The 16,511-nt window shown below is 55.5% G+C and overlaps 1 protein-coding gene across 8 annotated transcripts in view; it reads left to right on the forward strand.

Moving 5' to 3' along the window:
* Nucleotides 1-14,182, forward strand: part of ADAM8 (ADAM metallopeptidase domain 8) — a 31,323-nt gene extending 17,141 nt beyond the window's left edge. For 2 of the 8 annotated variants that reach the window (XM_078150659.1, XM_078150661.1), the window contains 10 exons: nt 312-498; nt 799-888; nt 3,669-4,525; nt 4,904-5,063; nt 5,321-5,398; nt 8,564-8,648; nt 9,617-9,728; nt 10,770-10,920; nt 11,288-11,356; nt 11,868-12,588. In XM_078150659.1, the coding sequence (XP_078006785.1) occupies nt 312-498; nt 799-888; nt 3,669-4,525; nt 4,904-5,063; nt 5,321-5,398; nt 8,564-8,648; nt 9,617-9,728; nt 10,770-10,920; nt 11,288-11,356; nt 11,868-12,128 (2,050 nt within the window). In that variant the 3' untranslated portion in view covers nt 12,129-12,588. The other 6 variants (XM_020973069.2, XM_078150662.1, XM_078150663.1 and 3 more) reach the window with 6 other exon arrangements.
* The last annotated feature ends 2,329 nt before the right edge of the window (nt 14,183-16,511 follow it).

Here is a 16,511-nt window from a genome sequence, read left to right on the forward strand (position 1 = left end):
CCAGAGGGCACTTCTCCCTCCTCCCTCAGCCTTGGTGCCCAGCAGGTCTCAGCACACCTTTGTCCTGTTCCCTCTGCTCATAGAAGTGGGTTTTTCCTAAGAGTTTAGTAGATTTTTGGAAAGGGATAATTATTTCCTGAAGTAAGAGCTATGGGACCCTACTTTGGGACCCAGGTCAGACATGGCTGGCCTGGGGTATGCTCTCTGCTTCCAGGCTGGGGTTCCCTGGCCCTGGCTACTTCCTCTCCCCACCAGAGGTGAGCTCCATGACCCTTCTGAGCATCCTGCCCAGCGCTCTCTCTCCTCTTCAGCAGCACCGTCTTCCCCAAGACATTCAGCACCTGCAGCAGGAGCAACCTGGAGAATTTTGTTGGAAATGACATCTTCCAGACAAGCTGCTTGACAAACTTTCCAAAGCTGGATGAGATCTATGGAGGGCCCATGTGTGGAAACAGATTTGTGGAGCGTGGGGAGGAGTGTGACTGTGGTGTCCCAGAGGTATGTGGGTGTGTGAATGCGGGAGGGCAGGGCTGGGTCCGAAGTCACCCAAGTGTGGGGTACGGCCATGTCTAAAGTTATTCCTGAGTGCAGGGCACAACCATGGGCACACAGACCAGGCAGGGCAGGGCTGCGGGTCTTGTCACCCTTCAGAGCGGGAGCTCCAGGTCCCCAGGGGAGCAGAAGGCACGGGCCCTTTAGAAGGAGGCCTGCCCTGGAGCTGGAGTGGGCACCTTCCTGGCTGCTGGGATACCACACACCACAGACCAGGCCCCTCACGTCTCTGTCTTCTCTTTGCAGGAGTGCACAAACCACTGCTGTAATGCCACCACGTGCAGACTGGTCACAGGTGCCATGTGTGCACATGGAGAATGTTGCCATGAGTGTCAGGTAAGGCAGCCGCCAAGGCATGTGGCTCAGAATGATGGGGTTAGCCACGGTTTCCCTAGGGAAGAAGCATGTTGCACCTTGTGTCCCTCTTAGCTTCGGCCCACCCCAAGGCTTTTCACTGTCAGGGACTCAAGTGGAAGTTCAACACCTACTGGAGCCAGGCTCTGTGCTGGGCGCTGGGGTGATAGAGTCCTCCTCACCCTCCAGGGGTTTCCATTCTGGGAGGGGCCACAGACGGGGCCCTCCCTCCAGTAGGGCACTTGGGAAGGGTGGGGGGAGGGCAGGAGAATGCGGGGGGGGGGGGGGCTGTGGGCAGACCCAGGAGCGATGGGCAGGGCAGACCAGAATGTGCCCAGGACAGGACCCTGAGATCATGCCTGGACCACCACAGCGATTCTGTCCAGCGTGGACAAAAGCCCTCTTGGCTTTCCTTCAGTCTCCTTGCTGGGCTCAGCTCACTCGGAGATCCATCCCAACTGGCCCCACTGTTTCTTCCTTCTATCCTCCGGGTGTGCCAGGCACATCTTGGCAAAAGGCCAGCCAATTGTGCCATGGCCAGATTGTCCTCTTGAGACAGCACACCTCACCCTCTCGGGCCTCCGGACTTCCTTCCTGTGGGCTCCTGGTCTGTACTGGGCTGCCTTGCCTTGTAGACTTTCAGTCCATGTCTGGCTTTTCTCTGAATCGCTTAAAATCTGCGCTAGAGGGGATGTGTCCAGCCTTGCCGGCTAACCTCCCCCTCCCTCCCCTGTCCTCCCCTCCTCTCCTCTCCCCTCCCCCCTTCCTCTCTCCTCTCCCTCCTTCCTCTTCCTGATTAAGTGAGTGGGCAGTGGGCATCACTTCCACTTCTTCTCCAGTGGCCTCCTCCCCCTGGGTTAGTGTACTCTGGCCCTGAATCGGATCTTCACTGCCAGAGGTTCTGGCTCCCTGGCCCCGCTTGGCTCAGCCCAGCCTCCTCTTTGGTCTATCCTGTCCCTGTGGAATGATATCTGCCCCCAGGGCCAGGAGCCAGGCCTGGCTTTGATTGTGTCCAGGAGTTTCCACTTCTTCCTACTGCCGGCTGCTTTCTGACATATTTTGTCAGGGCATATGTTCGAGCATGTTTCTAACAGGCCTCAGATGCCTGGCAACCCAGCCAGCTTTTGTGATGGCCACTCCATTTCTGCCCTTGAAGCGTGGCCTAAAAACAGGGGCTGAGCAGGGAGTGAAGTGGGCAGAGACTTTTTTTAGGGGCTTTGCCCAGCAGGCCTGGGGAAGGTAACGAGAAACTGAATGAGGTTGGTGGGGGAGGAGAAAAGGGGATGGAAGAGGGAGACTTTGGGGAGCGGGCACTGCAAGGATCTGGCAGCCAAGCAGCCATAGAGGCGAGGAAGAGGACAGAGTCCAGGGCGACCCACAGGTCAAACCTGGGGGTTAAAAGGACGTTGGTACCTCCAACAGATACTGAGCATCTCAGAGTGAGGGGCAGGGGTAGGGAGTGTCCAGCTGCAGGTGACCATCAGGTCTGATGCAGCACTGGAGCTCAGGAGGGAGGTGAGGGCCAGCTGTCCAGATGGGGGAGAAATCTGCCAAGAGCTGATTGTGGGACTTCTGGGAGCACCGAGAGGGGGTATAGAGGAGAAAGAGAAAGGACCCAGGACAGAGCTGTGGGGCCAGGGGGTGAAGGGTAGGACCACAAGAGGGGTGGATGAAGGTCAGTGATGGAGACTGAGAAGGTGTGGTCACAGCAGGAGGAAAACCCAGAGGGGGGAAGGAGGAGAGAGACAGAGATGGGGAAGGGGGGAGGGAGGGAGAGAGAGAGGAGAACACACAAGCACAGCATCACAGAAGCTAACAGTTGGGAAGGCGGGGTCAGCAGGGCCAAAAGCAGCTCTGTAGGATGAGAATGAAAAGGGCCTTGGAACTCATTGAGAGCTAAGAGGCAGGAAATGTAGGTGGGGTGAAAATGAAAGATGTCGATAAAAACTCGTTTAAAAACAAAGTCAGTGAATGAACAAGCATTTATGAAGCACCTACTGTATACCAGACACTGTGCTAAGGATAGCTCATTTTATGGCAAAAACGCGTCATTAACTGCAGATGAGGAGATGGACACAGGGCTAGGAGAGCTTGGACTTGGGGGAGAATGCCTTCAGGCCAGTGCTGCTCACAAGTTGACTCTAAGGAAGCACAGTGTGTAACTGAGTCTCAGGGTGGCAGCTTCTTCTGGGAAGGCCTCACTCGGAGGGTTGTCAGGACGGAGGTCGTGGTTAGGGTCTGTGGAAAATGGGAACAGAGCCAATGGACGGCTGACAACAACGGCAGGCTCATTTTGGAGGAGGGGAAAGATGTTCTCCACCTGCCTTTGGAAAGATGTGGGGAGGACATGAAAGACTGAGGGAGCCTTGTTGCAGGGCCATCGGACCCCTGGTGGCGGAGCTCCTGCCAGGGGGCCCAGAGCCAAGGGTGAGGGTGCCCTGGGAGCCCTTCAGGAGGCAGCTTCCTAGTGTAAGCAACAGCTCTTCATACCTGAGCAATGAGCCCAGTTGTTTGAGCCCACAGGAGCAGGGCATGGGCTGTCTGGGCCCTCCAGTTTTGATGCCTGGGCCAGAGCACTGCCCTCCTGTTTCCAGCCTTTCAGAGGGGTTGAAGATGAGACAGGAAGGACCCAAGGGCTAACCCATGCAGGGTGAGGAAAGCCAGTCAGGGACATGACACAGAGGAGCAGGGTTCTTAGGTCACCCTGGGAAGGAGCGTCCAGCCCTCAGGTGGGTGACGTGTCTCTGTTGGTATCGATCTAGGTGGTACCACTTGGGCAGATCTGCCGTGAGGCTCAGGATGTCTGTGACCTGCCTGAGTACTGTGACGGCCAGCGGGGAGAGTGTCCAGAGAATGTCTTCCAAGAAAATGGCACGCCTTGCCAGGATGGTTACTGTTACAATGGGGCCTGTCCCACCCACCAGCAGCAGTGCCAGGCACTCTGGGGCGAGGGTGAGCTGGGGAGTGTGGGTAGGCATCCTACCGGGCTTCCTCCCTGTGGCCCCTGGGACATCTGCCTCATCTGGGTCTGTGAGGGGGGCGGGGAGCTCCCAAGGAGACAGGAGACAGGAGCTCAGGAGAAGGGCAGCTGGGGTCCAGGAAAGAGTCCATGGCCTAGAATCCCACAGAGAGTCAGCCCAGGAGATGGGGACATTCCCAAGCATGAAATTCTGAAGAGAGAAAGGAATCAGGGGCATGGCCTACAGGGCTCCATGTGGACCCCCCTCACTGCGCTTGGCCTCAGAGGGCAGAAGAGGGGAGCAATGGGGGGATGTAGATGTCAGGCAGTGATAGCTGATCCAGTGTGGTCTGGACTGCCCAGGAGAAGGGGACAGGGCATGGTGGAGCAGAGGCTAATGCTCATCGGCCATGGGAGGTCAACCTGGGGAAGACACCAGCCTCGCTCTGAGATGTCGTCTCCTCTCATCCACACGAAGAAATGGTACAAAACTCTCGGGCCTTTGCCCATCGTCTGGGTCCAGCACTCCCCTCCCAGACCCTTCCCCAGCTGGGTTGGCCTCGGCTTAGTTCACTTCCTCCCCACAGGTGCTTCTGTGGCCTCTGACAGCTGCTTCAGGCTTGACATCCAGGCAGGCTGCTCAGGTTCATCCCGACAGAGGTGAGTCTGGAATGCTTGCTTCCTGCTACCCTGTGGTTTGGGGGGATCCTCTCCTGCCCTGCACCAGCCACCCCTCCCACAAGGTGAGCCAGGATTGGCCTCCTGAATTCTGTTCCTTACATCTAGACACACTGCAGAGTCACAGATACCTGTTAGGGATGGTCGAGGCAGGGAGGGGGTGGTGACCTCAGCCCTCCTTGAATGGAAGGGTTGGGAAATGAGGCGGCTGACCCCAAGCCCAGTCCCCAAGTTCAGCACCCAAGTCCAGCATGGCACTGTCTAGGGGGTGGGCTGCCAGCTCGTTTGATTCCCCTGGGCTGAGCTGGTGGAGAGGCCCAAGGAGCCAGCCTGATGAGAGAAAGCCTTCTCTCCTGGCAGTCTCAACAAATGTGGGGTCCTGCATTGCTCTGGGGGGAAGGTCACCAACAGGGCCTACTGCACCATCACTCTGGGTTGGATACCATGTACCATAGCAGGAAACGGGAAAGATGAGCCTTTTGAGATGGTGGCCACTGGGACGAAGTGTGGAGAGCAGATGGTGAGTGTGGGCTGTTGGGACCATGGCCCCCAAGGTCTCAGACCCCGGGAAAAGCCATCCCCCACCCCAACACATGAGCTGTGGGGGGGAGGGGGGCAGGGTGGGATGGAGAGGAAAGCCTTATGGGTCTTAGGCAGAAACACATGGGTGGTAGCCTCCACTCTATCTGTCCAGCAGTGGGCCCTGCAGGGCAGCAGCTTGGGGAGGCCATGGGGACAGGGCTCCCCTAGACACCTGTGCCCCTCATCTTTTCCTAGGTTTGCTACAATGGTCGTTGTCAGGACCTCCATGTCTATGGAGCTGAGAACTGTTCCAGCCAATGCAATGGTCATGGGGTGAGTTCACACTGCTCTCGTGGGTGTGTCTGGCTGATCTTCTTCCCTTCCATACAAAACACTTTGGCACCCTGGGCTTCCCAGGCTTCCCGCATCTAGGTCCTCCTTGGATGCTGTCTCCCACCCACGTTGCCTTCACCCTCTGCTTTCTTCCCTTTCTGGGATATGGTCTTGGATGGACACATGGGAGGCTCATCTTCCAGTCTTCTTGCCCATGGTGGTGTCTTTCTGGGACATCCTTCTCCTTCTCTGTGTGCCACCATCTCTCCATCTTGTGTATTGAGCTTCACTGACCCAGCTTGGTGCAGGTGCACCCAGACGGCTAGTCTTCTTCCGCCTTTATCCACCCTCTTGGTTAGATTTCCAAGACACCAGCAGGATGCACTCTTACTGGCTCTCACTGAGACCTTTTCCATCCCTGCTCAGTGGGTCAGCCCTGGGATCTCAAACTGTGGCTGAGAGCACCCAGGCTAACCCTGTCAGCCGCCCACTCCCAGACCATTCTTTCTCTCTGGAAAGCCTTGCCTTCAATGGGCAGCAGTAAGTTTTGTTTTGAATTTGTGTATACCCTTGAGACATTTCATTAATGTTTTCATTTGACGTACAAACCCTTTCCGGCAGAGCCAGTTTGTGAGAAGTCTCTTGTAACAATAGTAAAACTGACCAGAGTGACCTCAGCAGGGAGTGCGGGCAGCATCCCACACCTGTAGGTCTTCTCACCTCTCTTTGTTTTTAATGAACAGAAATCTATCCCCCCACCCCATCCCCCCAAAAGTGAAAGAAACAAAACAAATTTCCTGTAACAAATAGGGCTAATCAAGCAGAACAGTCCCTTCAGTACTGCTGGTATGAGTCCATCTGCTGTGTGTCACGCCAGTGCATGTGTCCTCTCTGTGGTGGCGACCAGGCTGGCAAGTAACTGGGGAGTCACCATCACCAAGCGGCTTCTCCCTCCTCAGCCCCCGCCTTGAAAACACCACCTGTGGCCGCACGCTCTTCACTGGCTTGGTCGACGCTTCGGGGGCTTGAGCAGTGCGCTTCTTTGGTCTGGGAAGGTCCTTATCTCTGCCATGACCTTGACACATCTCGGTTTTTTTCTCCCAGTTTTGCTCGATGACCAGCTCGCCTCATGTTCTGTGGCATCTCAGGAGCATCCCAGACTCCCCCTTCCTTGCCTTCACAGGCTACCCCCGATGCTAGCCTTTCCTCATTTTCCCTGAGTCCAACCCCAACCCACCTCAGCATCTTCTCATGAAGCTGAGGCAGCCAGGGGGTACACAGTGGATACAAGTCTGGGAATGGAGTCAGGATGACCCGAGTTCAAATGTAGCCTCAGATGCTTGTTAGTTGTGTGACCCTAGGCAAGTCACTTAACCTCTGTCTAGTTTTCTCAACTGTAAAATGGATATGAGAATAGCACCCATCTCCCAAGGTTTGTTGTGAGAATCACAGATGTTTGTCAAGGGTTTAGCACAGTCTCTAGCACATAGTAGGTGATCAACCCATCCTTCCTTCCTGACGTGCACCCAGTGCCTCCTTTGTGCCCAGGTGGCCAGTGTAAACCTCTCCATTCATGGTGGACGTTCTCCTGTGGTGCAACCCAGGCAGGTCTAGTGGCCTCAGAGGCCCAGCCTCTCAACACCTGAACCAATGAGCCCTACCCACGGCTCCAAGCTCGGCTCTGCTGGGCGGGCAGTTTGTTGCTGGGCCTGGACTCAAAGCCTCGCCAGCCTGGAAGGAGCTGGCAAAACCTTGTGGAGCTAAGGGCCTCCTCCCAGGCACAAGGAGGCATAGGAAGAAGGGGCTGGGGGCCTGGGGTTTATTCAGTATCATGAAATCACAGGCTCCTGGAGCCTGCAGAATGACAAGGGCACCTGTCTTCAGGCTAGTCTAGGCCAATCCCCGTTTTTTGCAGATGAGAAAACTGGGGTCCAGAGAGGCTAAGAGATTTACCCTAGATGGAGGTTTTGGGCACATGGCACTCTCCTGGCTCTCCTCCCGCTCTGACCGCTCCTCCCCTGTCCCTTTGCTGGATCCTTCTCCAGGTCATGCCCTTGAGCTGTAGGTGTCTCTCAAGGCTCTGTCCTGGGCTTTCTTCTCTTCTCCCTCTCTACCACTTCATTTGGTGAGCTCATCAGCCCCCATGGATTAATGACCATCTTTATGCTGAAAGAGCAGCTACATGGCTCAGGAGATAGAATGCCATGCCTGGAGTCAGGAAGACCTGAGTTCAAATGTGGCCTCAGACACTGACTAGCTGTGTGACCCTGGAAAAGTCACTTTACTTACTTTGCCTCAGTTTCCTCATCTGTAAAGTGAGCTGGAGAAGGAAATGGCAAACCACTCCAGTGTCTCTGCCAAGAAAATCCCAAATGGGGTCATGAAGAGTTGGACACAACTGAACAATGACTGAACAGTGCTGAAGATTCTCAAATCTGCCTTTCTTGCCCCTGTCTCTCTCCTGGCCTCCAATCTTGCATCTCCAGCTACCTTTCAGACATTTCAAACTGGATATTCAATAGACATCTTAAACTCATTATGTCCAAAACAGAACTCATGATCTTCCCCCAAACCCTCCCCACCTCCTAGGTTTCCCATCCCTGTAGAGGGCAACATCCTCCCCATAGTCCCTTGGGTTCACAACCTAGGAATCATCCTGGACTCCTCACTCTTTTTCATCCCCAGATCCAAATGGTGGCAAGGCCTGTTGATTTCACCTCTGCAGCATGTCTCGAATACACTCTCTTCTCTCCTCTGACCTCCTGGCTTCCTCTAAGTCCTAACTAAAATTCCACCTTCTAGAGAAAGCCTTTCCCAGCCCTTCTTAATTTTTGCACCTTTCCTCTGTTCATTCTTTCCTGTTTATAGAGCTTGTTTGTACGTAGGTGTTTGCTTGACTCTCCCATTAGATTGTTAGCCCGTGTGAGTGGGGATTGTCTTTTGCCTCTTTTTGTATCCCCAGTGCTTAACATGTAGTAGGCATTTGATAAATGCCTATTGACTGACTGAGGTCACAGTTGGTGTGGGACAGAGCCCAGAGTCAAATCCAGGTCTTTGCACAATTGAGTTATAGGGATGCGCCATCATGGCGATGCCAGCTACTCCCTGTGCATGGAGGTGTTGGCCTTGCATTAGCCCTCTGATGCTCCGCTAATGCCCTTACAGGTTTGCAACCACAAGAGAGAATGCCATTGTCAGCCGGGCTGGGCTCCACCATACTGCCAACAGAAAGTGGCTGCCATCACCTCAGGTAGACCCCCCCCAGTGGGCCACTTTGTGATCCCCCCCTATACTGGCTTCCTTACCACATTGCACAATGCCTTACATAAAGCAGACATGGGATCAGGGGGCAGGGATTGGCCAGCCATGCTCGAGGCAGCTGGATCAGTGGGCTGTCACAGGGCAAAAATGGGCATTGTCTGCAGTGAGCAGCCCAGAAGAAGTATTTGCTGGGGCCCCTGGCTTGAAACATGCGAGTCTCCCTTTCCCAGCCAAGTCAAGTGGGCCTAGGAGGCTGTGCCCCCTGAAGAGCCAGAGGCTGTGGTCCCATCATCCTCTCTCCTTTGTCTTCCTCCCTCATCTCCAAGCCTGGATGAACAGTCTGCAGCCTGAGTGACTCAAACACCTTGCTGGGCCACACCTGTTTCAGGGTCTAGCCCCGACCCTCCTTGATCTGTCCACTGGCTGCCTATTGGAATAATGTAGATGGTCTTGTTGACTCGGTGTTTGTCAGGCAAGGGAGACCACGGTGGGATACCCATATTCTGGGCACACTTGGGGAGGAGGAAAGCTGGAGAGCAGAATGAACTAACCAGAGAGTCTGAAGGCACTGAGGCAGCCTCGCCATGGGGAAGCACCAGAGGCAGAGAAGGGCCCAGCTCAACCACAGACCCCTGGTGCAAGCCCTGGTCTTAGGGCTGAGACTCTTCCCAGGCAGGGAAGGCTAAATGCCCAGAAGTCAAGAGGGTGCCTTGCCCTCTGTCCTCAGGCTGGCTGGGCAGGCCTGGCTTCAGCTAGCTGGGGTCCAATTCTGTAACATTCCTCTTGTGGGTCATTCTCTTGATTCTGCTGATTCAAGGGCTCAGGCAGTAAAGGGGCATGGAGATGGCATCCATTGGGCTGGGCTATTTCAAGCACGGAAGGTCTGCTGCAAGGCTGCTCCAGTTTGCAAAGTTTCTGGCCCACAGAGGTGCTTAATTGCTCCTTTCTCCCCCCAAGGGGCCCATGGCATGCTGGTAGGGGTGCTGGTGACTCTGGCCGTGCTTGTCCTACTGATCGGCGTGACCTTCATTCTCTACAAGCGTCGGATGCTGCCCCCTTTGCAGAAGAGGTGAGAACGGTCCAGGGTGTAGATTCTTGCTGGCTGCCCTGGCCCAGTGGGTCTGGCTCCGGGGAGGAGGAATGTTCTCTGGGTCTGTCTGCAAGGAAACACGGCACCTTGAAAGCACTGCTGAGTACTGGCAGTGTGTGGAGGTGGGAGGGAGGCCAGCAGTCTGGTGACAGGCATGATCATGGGCATACTGGGGGATGCATTAAGGTTTGCCTTATAGTCATCCATCATCTTGAAGGAGCCGTGAACAACCCTGAGGGGGAGTGGCTTCAGCCTCATTTTTCTGAGGAGGAAAGTCATGCTCAGAGGGGTTAGTGACTTGCTCGTGGTCATACAGCTTGCAGTCCCAGAAAGAGGGTTTGATCTTGGGTCTCTTCCGACACTGAGTTCTGTATTCCCTATTCCCTCCCCACACGAGAGCCCGCCCTCCCCAGCTGCTGATGGGAATCATTTGCTCTCAATAATGGGAGTTCACATTGAGCCCAGCACACCAGGGTTTTCACCCAGGAACAGCATGGGGATTCCAGCCTTGTACCAGCTGGCACGGGGAGGGAGGGGCAGTCCCAGGACGTTTGGCTCCAGTTTAGCCTACCCCTTTCCCCTGACTTTCTGAAGGGGTCTATGCTTTGTGGGAGTTGTGGCTTTGTGGCGTGGACACACGCCACGAGCAGACGGGCTCAGCTCTTTCATGTCAGGGACACTGCCAATACCTGGCAATCCCCAGTAACATAGTGGGTGACTTTGGATAAGCCATGTCCCTTCACTGAGTCCCAGCTTCCTCATCTGTAAAATGGAAATGATTTCCCAGCTCACCTTTCAGCAGTGGTTCTGAGGGGCCTAGCAGGAGGGGAATGTGTAAGGGTGACCTGGCGCGCACGCGTGTGTGTGTGTGTGTGCGTGTGTACGCATGCGCACAAAGGGAGGATGCCTGTTTGCTCAGAGCCCCTGGCCTTCCACTCCCCCTGCTCACCCCAAGCATCCTGGCACCCAAATGCAGTTGATCTGTCCACTCACCCCGTTTTCACCCTTTGCCTCCCTCAGGAAAATTGCAACAGAAACCCCTTCTGGCCTCTCCAACCCCCTGTTCCACGAAGGTGGCTGCAGGGCACCAGGACTGGTCTCTACTGCATCGGCTGCCCAGCACCCTAAATCCCGGTCTGCTCTGGTTGTCCCTGGACAGCCACCCCCTGCGGTGAGTACACCAGTGACAGAGCATGGCCAGCCTACTGTGAGCAGCCTTAGGAATGGCCATCCTTGCAGGTTTCCCGCAGAGAGCTCCAGTTGTGCTGGGTGCCTTGCAGATGAGCCATGATAAAGGTCCAGGCCAGGGAGGACCTCTTGCACTCACTCTCCCTTCTACAAGGATGGGCCATTGTTGTCATGGCCCCTGACCTCCTGGTGCAGGGATAACTTGGACACTGAGCTTCCTCCCAGGAGAGAGATCCTCTGAATCCAGGCATAATCATGTGCTACCCAAGCACAGACCAGCCGAGCTTTCCACTGGCCAACTGGGCCTTTTGAGCAGACACATTTTAACCCTGCCTTCTGTGGCTTCACAGCCTCCTGCAGCAGCTGGACCCCAGGCACCCTTCAGAGTGCCAGTGTACACCAGGCAGGCCCCTCAGCAGGTAAGCCGTGGCCTGGCAACTACACTTTCTGATGGGATCTGGGGGGACCTGCTTTATGGTAGAGGGAGCCAGAGTGTCCCAGCCTTCCTCTAAGAGAGCCATGTCGAGCTCCATTTTGGGGGAGGTGGAGGGGAGCTATATATGTGGAAGGACTCAGGGGGCAGAGCCATGTCCAATTCCCTGGGAAAGAGAAATGATCCAGTGATTCCTGGGTCCTCGGGAGGGCTCCCAAAGAGGTGAAAGGACTTGATTTGACCCTGGGCCTTTGCCTTCAAACCCCATGCTCTCCCAAAGACTTCCCTGAGGTATCCCCTCTCTGGGCCTTTGTGGACATTCTCCATGAGCCACCAGCCCACCTTGTGATGCTTAACAGCTCTAGACGTGGTTAGCCCCTGCAGTCCAGGTTGGGGGCAAAGCCAGCAGCTAAAGTTCCCATGGGCTGAGCTGTCCTTGGCCCCCCACTGCTCAGGGTAGCTCACGCTTACCTGTCTCCTCTTCCTCTCCCTTTCAGAGCAAGCCTGCGCCTCCCAGCAAGCCACTGCCAGAGCTGAAACCTAAGCAGGTGAGGCAGCTCTGGGGTCAAGGAGAGCACTCCCCTGAACTGTCTTGCCCCTCTTGGACACCTCACATCCAAGGACAGCTACATCCTCCACTCTCTGTCCCTAAACTGAGCCCACAGTCTCAGGCTTTCTACCTTCTAAGAAGCAGGGGAGCAACCCTGCCCATTCTGACTGATCCATGTCACCCTGTTTCGTTCATGTCTTCTTTCTGACACATACTTCCTGTCCTCATGTTGGGGGGCGAGGAACCATACAAGAAGCAGCCTCTGACATCTCACTCCAAGGCATCTCAAGCCGGGCCACTGGACACCAGGCCCATAGCTTCCTCTTCTTTCTGCCCCACCGAGGAAGGAGGAGGGAAGTGGTATTAACCCAGCCCAACCTGAGTTTGGGGGTGTCCTGCAGCTCTGTGGTTCCCACCCTTAGAGGTGAGGGGCCGACACCTCACCCATCTGCCTGAAGTCCTTGGCTAGCTGGTTTGTAGGGCTGGATCCATCCTATGGTGGTAGGTCAACAGGCCCATCCCCATTTCAAAAAGCACACCCCTTCCTTACTGTGATTGGCTCTACCATAGTCCTTGTTGAGCTGGGGTGCTGGGGGCTATCTGGGGGAGCTAGAGAGCAGGGCTAGGCCTGGGAAATGTGATGAGAGTATGTGTGATCTGACTGTGCCTTTCAGGTGGTCAAGCCAACTTCTGGTCCTCCACCACCACCTGTAAAACCTCCAGCTGTGACTACCTCAAAGCCCCAGGTAAGATGCTCTTGGGAGGGTTAGCTCAGGGCATCTGTGCCCCTGCAGAGTCTCGGCTAGCTTTTAAAAATCATGCCTATGGAGGGTGCTGTCCAGGTCTCACCTTTGTGCTTAAGAACTCACCTGGAATGACAGGTGCATTCTGTGTCTGCTGCTGCCCTTGTGAATCTGGGTTTCCGTCTGCGCCCCTGCAAGGCCTTTTATCTCAGGAAAGTGAAAGCCTGGTTTGACCCTGGGTCATCACTGTGTCCATGGGGCCTAATATTGGGGTACCTAGTTATCAGCTTGTGGGGGAGTAAGCTCCCTAACACGCTTTCCAAGATAGTACCTTTTCCTTCTCTAAGGGAGCTGGTCCCAAGGTGGCTCTGATGCCGCCAGGCCAGCGCAGGTGACTGGAAACCTGGGCCCTGAGGCCGAAAAGACTTGGGGCCAAGACAAAGAAATCAGCTGGCTGCTTTGATGATCCCCAGTCCTGGCAGGCCTAGACCACGCTTGATTTCACAATCAGTCATCGGCAATGCAGGGAGAGGAAGGAGTGACCTGACTGGCTCTCTCCCCTCTCCTACACCCCGCATCTGGCAACCCTCAAACATCCCCCGGGGCAGGGGCTGGTGTTTGCCTGTCTCTGGAGAGCCCAGACCTTCCCAGAGAAAGCAAAAGGCCAGCCCTGAGCTGGTGCCCAGGCGTTTTTCTGCATCTGCAGGCCTTTCCTCTCTTCACTTCCCACGGAGTCTTTGGGGCTCCCTGCAGGCCTGCAGGCCTACAGGCCACTCTGCCTGGTACCTGCTCACAGGAACAGTGGGCCCCACCCCTTCTGCACCCTCAGTGGACAGTCCAGGCTGCTGCACACCGTGGGATCTGGGAAATACTCACTTTCTCCTGCGTCCACAAGGGCCCTCAAAGGTAGCCCTTGCTCTGTGTGCAATGGACATTTCTCAGGGACAGTGGTTTCACTCCATTCATTTCAAGCAGTCCCCAAAAGGCTGCAGCTTTCCCTGTCTGTAAGGATCCAGGGACTAAGCAGCCTGTAAGTCAAGGTGCCTGTAAGGCACCCTGGCCAGCTATGAACAGTATGCCAGCCAAACTGTCCAGGGCTTGACTTTGTCATGGGACCACACTCACTTGCTTTGGTCTGAATCAGGTTTGAAGTGCAGCATGGTCCAAGGCAGCAACCTCTCTGGGGGCCTGCCAACATGTTTGGCACAGGGGCTGGGGTTTTGCTCATCCCAGCTTTTCATAGAGCTGTGTCTGCTGCTCCTACAAGACTGAAGGTACTTTTCTGATTAGTCTTCGTTGCTGAAAATGCTGCATTTTATCATTAAATTATTCTATGAGAGAATTTTCCAGATAAAGGGGAAATGCCATGAATATTTTTATAACATTAAATACTCAGATTTTTTAAAAAAAATCCTAATCTCTAACCTGCCTATTTTAATGGGGCTCTATGTAGTCTGGAGCTTATCATTTTGATCACATTTACAGATTGGTTTTATGAAAATAAAATACCTGAAAGGGTCTTGTGCCTTGGTGGTCTTTCTCTGTCCTTGTTCTCTCTTCACAAGGTCCAGCTCTCAGCCCAGGTATGAGTCTGGAGGGGGGGAGATCTCTTTCCATAGGGTTCTCAGTAACTGCTCCTTACTGTTCTTGATAGTAAGCGATCTGGCTGTTCTGACACCATGGCCTCTCCTGCAGAATGGGTGCCTGGGCTGCCCCCCACCACCACCACCACACACACTGAAGGCCTGGATTTGTCAGTGGTCTCTGTCCTGTGAGCCTCTTCCCTGAGCTATAGGTGTGTGTTTGGGAGGGTGGGTTGGGGGGCTCCAGGACAGCGAGCATTTGCACCAAATCTTGACCACAGGAAGCCAAATGAACTTATTTAACATCTAGGGTGTCTCAAGGGGGGTCTCAGATCTCAGAAGCCAACCTGACCAGTCTGGCCTGTAGAAGCTGGCACTTGGATAATCCACATCATCCTCAATGGGGGCTTTGGGCATCCAAGCTTGGCTTGGTATGTACCTGCCCAAATTCTCACAGTGTGGGGTTGGGATGGCCAGGGTCTGTCATTCCCAGCTCAGGAAACTCCAGTGACCAGAGGGGGCAGGAACCACCTGGAGGATCCCACACAGGTGCCTCCTGACTCCACACATACCTTTGGGGCTTCTTCCCACTGCCCTGACACACCTGAGGATCCAAATGTCCAGCTGGGCTCTGCAGCCTTTGCCGATGCCCCAAACTGCTTCTGCCGCGAATTTTCTGGGCACTCTATAGGAATGAATGGAAGAGGAGGCAGGCAGAAAAGAGAGGCCCTGCCCTGTGCTCTAGAGGACCAGGGCCAGGCATTGGCACACACACCCTCCTGCAATCAAAGTTCCTGTGGGTTTGGTTTCTCCTGGGGGACAGAGGGGCTTGCACAGGCGCCCCCAGAGCAGCCCTCCCAAGTAGGAGGATGGGAGGCTGGCCTTGTAAATCACCAGTGAGCCATCTGGCTCAGCCCCAAGGCCCCCTGGGCGTGGTCAGTCGATGAGCACCCAGTAAATGCTTGTATGTGCGATGTGTGGGAGTTACAAAGGCAGGCAAAAACGTGACCCTGCTCCCCGGTGCTCCCAGCCCAATGGGAGACCACGTAGGAGAACTGGGATTGTCTCGGAAGGCACAAACGTGAAGGGAGTTGAGAAAGTCTTGAGAAGCCTAGAGGCAGAGGCAGAGTCCGAGTCTGGGATGGGTTACAAGCCGGTCAGGGGCCGGCCGGGTGCTGGCCGATCGGAAGGATTGAGATCAAGGGAACCTGAGACCCATAGGGTTGGGGGTGGGGACTCTGAGGCCGACTCCTCCGCAGAAGAAGCTCCTGTATGACCGGGCCCAATACTGCCAGGTTAGAAAGGGCTGGGTTTCCAGTTTTCCCTTTAAGGCCTCATCCTTGGCCTTTCTGCAGGCTATTAAATGTAGTCACACTGGTGGGCGAGCCCAATGCCCTTCTTTTACGGGGAGGAAATCCAGGCAAATTTACCTAAGCCCACACAAGCAGGAAGTTTCTGCTACAGAACTTGAACCTCTTCCTAGAGACCTCTCTAGCCCAGGGCTCTGAGCTGCCTACACAGACCTTCCCTTCAGAAGCCGCCTCACTCAGGACAGTTGACAGGCTGGGGAACTGGAGCTGGGATTTGAACCCAGATCCTGGGTGCAGGAGCTCCTTCCCTGTACCAATGAAATCTGGAATCTGGACTGAGGCCCCCCACCCCCACCCCCAACTTCGCAGGCACGTGGGTGCTCAATAAATGCGAGTGGGCTGACCCACTGATAGAATGACCAACCACCAGGTGGAAGGGTCTAGCCCCGCCCACTTCATCCCGGCTCCGTCCCTTCCCCCCACCCCTCCTCCCCACTGGTTTATTCTGGTCGCGCCTTCCAGCCCTCCGGACCCCGCCCCTCCCTGTCCTGGTGCCTCCCTTCTTCCCCAGTTCGGCTTTGCTCTGACCCCGCCCCTTTCCGCTTAGACCCGCCCCTTGTCTCCGCTCTGTCCCAGCATGGCTCCACTAACCCTTCTGCTCTGCCTCGCGCTCCGCCTCGCCCCAACCCCCGCCCCTACCCGCTCTAGCCCCGCCTCCGTCTCTTCTCTCCATTCGGCTCCACAGGTGCCTGCCCCAGCCCAGTTTCAGGGCCAATCCGTCCCAGCCCCGCCTCTCAGTGTCTACGCCCACTGCGCTAGCTCCGCCCTTGTCTCGCCTTAGCCCTAGCCTACTCGCAGGCTTTCGGCGCAGGGCCCGCCCCCGCTCCGCCCTGGCTGGTCCTCGCTCCATTCTGGTCCCTCCCCTCCCTTGACCCGCCGACCGCACGGCCCATCC

Source organism: Phascolarctos cinereus, unplaced genomic scaffold (assembly GCF_003287225.1).
Source record: "Phascolarctos cinereus isolate Bilbo 61053 unplaced genomic scaffold, phaCin_HiC Scaffold_3;HRSCAF=262, whole genome shotgun sequence".
Classification (NCBI taxonomy): Eukaryota; Metazoa; Chordata; class Mammalia; order Diprotodontia; family Phascolarctidae; genus Phascolarctos; species Phascolarctos cinereus.